At 36.3% G+C, this 8,695-nt stretch overlaps 1 protein-coding gene across 1 annotated transcript; it reads right to left on the bottom strand.

Moving 5' to 3' along the window:
* Window positions 1-5,507: 5,507 nt before the first annotated feature.
* On the bottom strand, window positions 5,508-8,483 carry LOC149839744 (uncharacterized). The gene is made up of 3 exons (XM_090004216.1): window positions 8,391-8,483; window positions 8,185-8,314; window positions 5,508-5,803 (listed from the first exon to the last, which is right to left on the bottom strand). The coding sequence occupies exons 1-3, from the start codon at window positions 8,467-8,469 to the stop codon at window positions 5,704-5,706; spliced, it is 309 nt and encodes a 102-aa protein (XP_089860342.1). The 5' UTR covers window positions 8,470-8,483; the 3' UTR covers window positions 5,508-5,703.
* Window positions 8,484-8,695: the final 212 nt, after the last annotated feature.

The raw sequence follows: 8,695 nt of genomic DNA, 5'->3' as shown, positions 1-8,695 counted from the left end.
TTTGAAATCTTAGGTGGCTAAACAAAATATGTCCTAATTTGGCCTACATGTGACTTGCCCTTATTGTTTAAATAACCCCCAAAGAGAGAGAGAGAGAGAGAGAGAGAGAGAGAGAGAGAGAGAGATGCATATGAATGAAAAATGGGATGCATAAATAGATATGAGAAGCGATGAGTGATGCATATGAACAGTAAATCAAAATATGATGGTGAGGTTATTATTAGAGTCAACTGGTCGGGTTTGGTTAGGACCCATCTGGAATCAGACTTGGATCAGATGTTTTGGGTAGGTTTTCGGGTCCAGATCTAGGTCTAATCAGGTCCACTATAATAAAAACCATACCTCGACCCGATAAAAACTACATCAACCAAACCCGGTAAAACCATAACATTTTTTATCATTTTTATATTGAAAATTTGTGGGTTTTAATCAAAACTCAGGTCGGGTCGGGTCCTGGTCTGGTCTGGTATAAAATTTCACAAACAATACCCGGGTCCATGTATTAATCAGACCTTCAAGTCCTGACTCGGATCATAATCAGGTCTTCTTATTTATAACCATACCCGGACCCTATAGGGTTTGGTTCGGGTAAACCAGGCCGGTTGACACCCCTAGCAACTATGCAAGCGCATGAAAAATGAAAAGGATAAAGAAATGCAGAGCTTAGAGAATACACAAACAGTTATATGGTTCAGCTATATTGAGCCTACATCCACCGGGCCAAAACACATTGATTTTCTGGTACAGAATTTATACAGCAAGGAGACCAGCAATGGCACCAAAGAGATTGTGCCAAAAGAGGCAACAACTAAACAAAAAAGAAAGGGATATCATCCTAAGAGACGATCCCATGAATCAGGATTATCCTTCTTTCTTTTTCAAATTCTATTTTGCTCTTCCTTTCCAAGTTCTTTCTTCTGTCAAGTTTTCTTTCATTGAGGATAGGATTGAATTGATCTTTCTTATCTTTCCTTTTTCTGGATTGATTTCTCATCATCTTGCACCCTTTATTCATGTGATTGCTGGATTTAGCATCACAAACGTCATTCACATTATTGTTGGATTCACATTTCTTTCCTTCACATCCTTCATTCAAGTTTTTGTCAAATGGATCCCGCAATCACTTGATTGCTGGATTCACGTTTAATTTTTGCCTTCACAGTCTTGATCATCAGTGGATTGACTGGATTCCTGTTTCTTTCTTTCAATGGGCTTACCATAATTAATCTTCATTCACATGATTGCACCTTTCACTTTTGTGTTTTTTCATCTGTCACTCTTCCTCAAGCTTGGCCAGGAACATAGGCCAAGTTTGTTCAAGCTACTAAATTGAGCCTTTGAAATAGGTTTAGTGAAAATAGCTTCAAGTTGATTGAAGGATGGGACAAATTTAGTGATGTGTGAATTCTAAGCTACTCTTTCCCAAACATAATGATAATCGATTTGGATATGCTTGGATTTACTATTGAAACACAAGATGAATTGTCATATACAATGTACCGAGATTATCACAATGTAGAACAAGAGATAGAAGATAAAAATATCTTGATATCATGAAGCATGAAGGATATCCATGTAAGTTTTGGAATGGTCAAGGCCATGACCTAACAACATCCCTTTGCTTCTTAGCGCTCCAAGAAATACAATTGCTTCCAAGCAAGAAAGGTGCAAAACCTTGTTGTGGATCTTCTAGTAACTGAGCAACTAACCCAGTTCGCATTGGAGAAGGCATAGAGATCCATAGTGCATTGAGAAGTAATGCATAAACCATCTTTCATAGAATCTTTGACATACCTTAAGATTGTCTTAACTGCTTGAAAATGAAACTGCATGGGATTTTGCATAAAATGAATGACATAGTTAATACCTAAAGATAACTCTAGACTTGTAATAGTAAGGTATTGTAATAATTAAAGAGAAGCATCATAAAAATGAACATCTCCTTATCTTTCTTTTGTATTAATGGCAACGGGTGTAGAGATGGGTTTACAATCTTGCATTTTGGCCTTTTCAAAGATACCCCGTACATATTTTGTTTGACACAAAATACTCCATGTTTGTAGTATTGAACTTATTTTTAAGAAGAAATGAAGTTTGTCAAGGTATTTAATAGTGAATTCACTTCTTAATTTCAAGATGAACTCTTTTATGAATTCATTATTGTCATCACATAGATGAGAAGTATGAGACTACTCCTTTTGCTGCGATAAACAAACATGGATGGATCAACAACACTACAAAAGAACCCATACTCTATAAAAGCACCCAACGGGTCAAACCAAATGCAAGAGGCTTGTTTAAGCCCATACAAAGCTCTTTTAAGAGACATGTTCAGGATGCTTTGGATCTTCGTATCTGGGAGGTTGTTTCATAAACACTTTTTCATTTAAACTCATGTCAAAAAGCATTTTTGACATTGAGTTGTCTAATTTCTCATTTTTTATGGTAGCAACTGTGAGAACAACTCATATACTAGTAGGTCTAATAACGAGAGAAAACGTCTCATAAAGTCTATACCCTGACTTGAGTGAAGCCCTGTGCAACACTACCATCAGATTTTAATTTAATTTTGAAAACCCATTTTGACCCATGATATTCATGTTTGGCAATTTTGAAACAAGATCCCAGGTGTCATTTATTTGTTTCAATTTCTCATCTATTGTGGCTTTCCATCCAGGATGAGAGAGAGCAGCATGGATGTTGTTTGGCTCTTTTGGAATCTCATTTTCATGAATGAGATCTTATTTTGGATTGGGTCTAAAAATTTCATACATACTACGTGTTTCTATGGTTCTCACGCTTTGATTTGAAACAACATTTTTTATTATCGTTGAGACCTGAATTCTTACCTTGTTCATGATTTTCTACATGATCCAAACCTTCTTCATGATCATGTTGTAGAGGGTCACTTTGTTGTCGACTTTCTTCCTGATCTGACCAGCTTCCTTGATCACAACTCTCATTGATCACTCCATAATCATGTTCGATGCTCCCAAGACTTTCAAAAAGAAGCCGCTCGCTCTGATCAACGTGGTTAATGTGTTGCTCTTCTACTGATTGATTTCAGACCTCTTGATCTGCCCATATGGTTTCATTATGTTGATGTTGTTGAAGTATACATTCTACCGGTTGGAGAATCATAACACCTATAACCCTTACATTTGATACTGTATCCCAACAAAATGCATGGCAAGGACTTGGGATCAAATTTATTCTTAACATACCCTCTTAAATAAGGATAACATCTACAACAAAAATTTTAAAACTAAAATATAAAACTTGTCTTCTTCCTCAAGCATATCTTTAAGCATTTTTGCCCGTATGTAGGTTTTATAATAGTAAAAAACTATGCAACTTTTCTAAAACTTGCATTTCTAACGTCAACAGAAATTACAACATTTTATATTCAAGGAATAGAGCTTCTCATAAAAATTCCAAAAGCAAGAAGTGCATGGTTTGGCACTTTCCAAGCTAGTTTCCTAAAAAGCAAGCTTCCAAGTTTTGTATAAACTTATTGTAACTATGATCTAATTAAACATACCTTAGAAGGCTTGTTGGCAACTTGAGTTTGGCCAAGTTTTACTCACCTATGCTCATCAGTCAAAAGTCAAAGTTTGCTTAATCTCGATTGCCCAAATGCTAAGAGAATCCATGGGATGAGTTCAAACTTTCTACAATGACACAACTTACCTACAATGTATAGGATGTAAAAATGAACTTGACACAATCCATAAAAAAAATTGAATTTAACGCTATATATGCGTGGCAAGTGTGAAGGTGGTAGAATACAAATTAAGGGTGAGAAATTAGAAAATTGATCATGGCATCTCATTTTTTAACAACATGAGTAGAGTCATGAAATTGTGTTTCTATCATGTACCAAATGCAACTCACGTTGATTTTAAATTTCTTTAAGTAAACAAATGCAAAAAAAAGAAAGCCAAGTTGCTAAGAGTTATGGGTTTCTGCTGATATAGACCTCTCAATGTGATGGGTATAGATCTCACAGATGCTGATCAGATTAATTAATAATATCCAACTTAACGATCAAAACTCTCAAAACCCCATGTCGGGTTTGCTTGAACTCTGGTTTCGATGAGAGACCAAAAGACATATCATATGATTATTATTATTATTATTATTATATATATATATATATATATATATATATATATATATATATATATATATATATATATATATATATAGAGAGAGAGAGAGAGAGAGAGAGAGAGAGAGAGAGTATTTTAACTTTTGAGCTAATAATTGGGGTTTTAGTGGGGTATGATTATTCTTAGCCCATAGGTTTAGTTTATGTTTAGAGACTATCTAATCAATCAGTCCACATCACAACTCATTAGCACCATGTTGTTGCACTCATTATGGCTTTAACGTATTGATCATCATATCATGCAGCATAATAAGCAAAAGCTTCAAAAAGTCATGACAATGATTCATGACTTAATACAACCATAGCCATCTTGGTGATGGTTCTGCTTTAATTAAAGTGGACATCGGGCTGGGAAGGCCGCAAGTTGTTGGATACTGGGCTAGTGATAGGCTTATCTGAGCCTGTTCAGACAAGGTAATTGGGTCAGACCCATTTGCAAAATGAATAGGCCCCAACATGCACTGCCTATTAACTGGGTTGGGCTTAAAAGCCTCGGTTGAGCCCAATTGTAACTGGGTCCGAACGTGCTCAGTCCTGGGTATGGTCGGGCCCTAATCAGGGCCAGCCCCGCCTATCACTTCAACAACTTTTGCCCCAGACTCAAATCAATATGGGAAAGGCAACTAAGTAAGATGGGATCAGATGATGAGGGGCATCCCTGTCGATATTACTCAAACCACATGGGATGCCCATTTCTTAGATGCCATTAGGGGTGTCAACGGGTCTGGTTTACCCGGGCCAAACCTTATAGGGTCCGGGTATGGTTGTGACAAATAAGAAGACTCGATTAGGACCCGGGTCCAAACCCAAAGGTCCGATTAATACATGGAACCGGATATAGTTTGTAAAATTTTATACTAGACCCGGATCTGACCTGAGTTTCGATTAAGACCCACAATTTTCAATGTTAAAATGATAAAAAAATATTATTTTACCGGGTATGGTCCGAGTCTGGTTCATGTAATTCTTATCGGATCTGGTGATGGTTTCTCTTATAGTAGCACTACAACAAAGCAGTAGATTAGCGACGACCACATTCCGTCGCTAACCATGTTAGCGACGGATTAGCGACAACGCGGCGACAGTATGCTTACGTCGCGAATATTTCGACGCTAACTGGCGATGGAATAATTCCGTCGCCAAGTCCGTCGCTAATTGCGACGGAATAACGAGCGCTATATTCCGTCGCCAATCCGCCGGTACTAAACGGCGACCACGGCGTGGCGACGGATTTAATTCCGTCGCTAAGTCGTCGCTAGATTAATATGAATAGCGACAGAATCATCCGTCGCTAATCCGTCGCAAAAACGAAAAAAAATCAAAAAAAATTTATTTAAAAATTAATTACCGAGAACTGTACAATTTATATTTCCTGTACAATTTATATTTCCTGTAAATAAAAAACAAACCACACAAAAAAATTCATATAACAAGTATCTATAATAATTAATCGTTCCACCTTAAAACTAAGAAGTTTAATTATTTACAATTCAACAATTACAATTAGGAAAAATAAAAAAAATAGAACTTCTTCAACACAGTCCTCTAATCATCGCCAAGATTTTGTGCGTCTTCTTGTTCATTGTCTTTATCTGTCCCTTCAGCTCCACTACCCTGATTATCGCTAGCAGCCTACACAAGAAAAGAACAGTCAGTATTGATAAACAAAATATAATGAAATAAATTACACACTATATGTGATTCTATCATGTGCTCATGTGTGATCTAAGGCAATAAAAAAACTCTATATGTGATTCTATCATGCTCATATGTGTGCTAAGGCAGTCAAAAAATTGAATATGTGATTATAGCATGTTCATATGTGTTCTAAGGCATATAAAAAAACTCTATATGTGATTCTACCATGCTCAGATGTGCTTTAAGGCAGGCAAAAAACTATATATGTGATTCGATCATGCTCGTATGTGTGCTAAGGCAGTAAAAAAATTGAATATGTGAATATAGCATGCTCATATGTGCTCTAAGGCAGGCAAAGACAAAAATTTTATATTGATTCTATCATAAATGATATATAACATGTTCATATGTGTTCTAAGGCAGTTAAAAAACTCTATATGTTATTATAGCATGCTCATATGTGTGCTAAGGCAGTCAAAAAACAGAATATGTGATTATAATATGCTCATATGTGTTCTTAGGCAGTAAAAAAACTGAATATGTGATTATAGCATGCTTATGTGTTCTAATGCAATCAAAAAAACTTTATATGTGATTCTATTATGCTCATATGTGCTCTAAGACAGACAAAAAGTTAAATATATATATATATATATATATATATATATATATATATATATATATATATATATATATGATTCTATCATGCTCATATGTGTGCTAAGGCAGTCAAAAAATTGAATATGTGATTATAGCATGTTCATATGTGTTCTAAGGCATATAAAAAAACTCTATATGTGATTCTACCATGCTCAGATGTGCTTTAAGGCAGGCAAAAAACTATATATGTGATTCGATCATGCTCGTATGTGTGCTAAGGCAGTAAAAAAATTGAATATGTGAATATAGCATGCTCATATGTGCTCTAAGGCAGGCAAAGCAACTTTATATGTGATTCTATCATGCTCATATGTGTGCTAAGGCAGTAAAAAAATTGAATATGTGATTATAGCATGTTCATATGTGTTCTAAGGCATCTAGAAAAACTCTATATGTGATTCTACCATGCTCAGATGTGCTTTAAGACAGTCAAAAAAACTATATATGTGATTATACCTGAGAGGGACCTGAAATCGAAGATCCCCTATCCTGAACAGCGGCCTTGATCTCATTTCGGAGAAAGGGGGCGACGGTGTATTGGAAGTAGTTATTCAGTGATTCATTAATGATCTCGCGTACATCATCACCGGAAAGAATAGTCGGCTGCTTGGAGCTTATGTCGGCGCAAGAAGTCGGTGAGCCGTAACTGGAAGAACCAATAACTGGTGAAGTGTTCATATTACTCCCAAACCCGAACACGCGACCTTTTTTGGGTTCACCTGCTGCAGTCACCCATGCTGTAGGATCAAATGATGGATGCTGAGTAGCGTCTTCGCCATATCGCTCTACCATCTGTTGCTCATATGCCTCCTACAAAATAATGTTTAAAGTATTTATTAATAATTAATGATAACATTATGATAACTTGCATATATATTGCAATGATTATTAATAGAATTAATACATACCGTTGTCGTTCTCGCCTTCTCTGATACGAAGACTCCCGTGGTCTTCCGTTTATGTGTTTCTACAAACACATCCTTATATGGTACACTGCCTCATTTTTCTGCTTCCTGCGAAGTTAAATGATAAAAGATTTAGTACACAAATTTGCAACAATACTTATAAAATTAATATTATATATTGATGAGTTACCATTTTCTTTAGGTGGCGCCCAAATGTCTTAGATCCACCTGTGTGTAGATGGGCTTCGGGCATCTTCGATCGATTTTGTGAAGCCTTCGCAGAGCGATTTTTAAATGCATCTCCCGCCCACATATCGCACATTTCATCCCAGTAATCTCTCCTGATAGTAATAGGACTATGGCCCTTCCACAGTAATGGATCATCTACTACACCAGATGCTTTTTTTGCTGCAGTCTTCATAGTGTGCAGCATGTCTGCAAATCGATTGGCAGCCACCTTCTGCCACACCTTCCTTGCATCATTTTCTTCCACCGTAGTTGCAAAGCGATTCGAAGCCTACAAATATTTTCAGAAAGTTAGTAGACATTGCTTAAATAAATTAAATATGAAACACATTAACTATGAGGAACAACTGTATACCATGAATGAGGACCACAATATGTCTAACACCTCCTTTGGGTACTCTTTCCATTGAGCAACTGGTCCTGGTAGATGTTGAAGAAGTGAATTCCTAATCTCCCGTACTACTTCTTGTGGCTCAAACCTCGTGCTGCACATGAATTGTTACACAGTAAATATCAATATAAAATATTTAAAAGATATGCAATAATTGAAAACAAAATACTTACGGTCGATTATCGATATACACTATTCGAATGAGTCTTCTTGTGCCAGCCTGAGAAGACCCTGTTTCCTGTGTTGGCTGTTGACTTGTGCGATCAACTGGTGTAGGTGGGTCGTGTACAGGCGCAACATCATCTGTAAAAAAATACACACCAAGTTCTCAGAATGTGCATTTGAACTAATCACGCATCTAATTAGTTATATGATATACCTATCACAGGAGCCCGTGAAGATGAAGGTTGAGCCTGGCTACTACTGGATGAGCGACCACTATAACCTCCACGAACCATATTCTAACAAATAACATATGCCATACAATACATTCAAATAATTCACATCAAGTATTACAATGCATTCAAGTCATTCACATCAAGCATTGCAATGCATTCAAATAATTCAAATCATTGACATCAAGTATTGCACTAATTCAAATCATTCGTTAATTGCATAAATTATAATACATTCAGATAATTGAAATCATTCACATCAAGTATTACAATGCATTCGAATCATTCG

This window comes from Nuphar pumila, chromosome 4, assembly GCF_984573655.1.
Source record: "Nuphar pumila chromosome 4, dmNupPumi1.hap1.1, whole genome shotgun sequence".
NCBI lineage: Eukaryota > Viridiplantae > Streptophyta > Magnoliopsida > Nymphaeales > Nymphaeaceae > Nuphar > Nuphar pumila.
The sequence above is the reverse complement of the archived record's forward strand: the minus strand, read 5'-3'. Positions and strand labels throughout refer to the sequence as shown.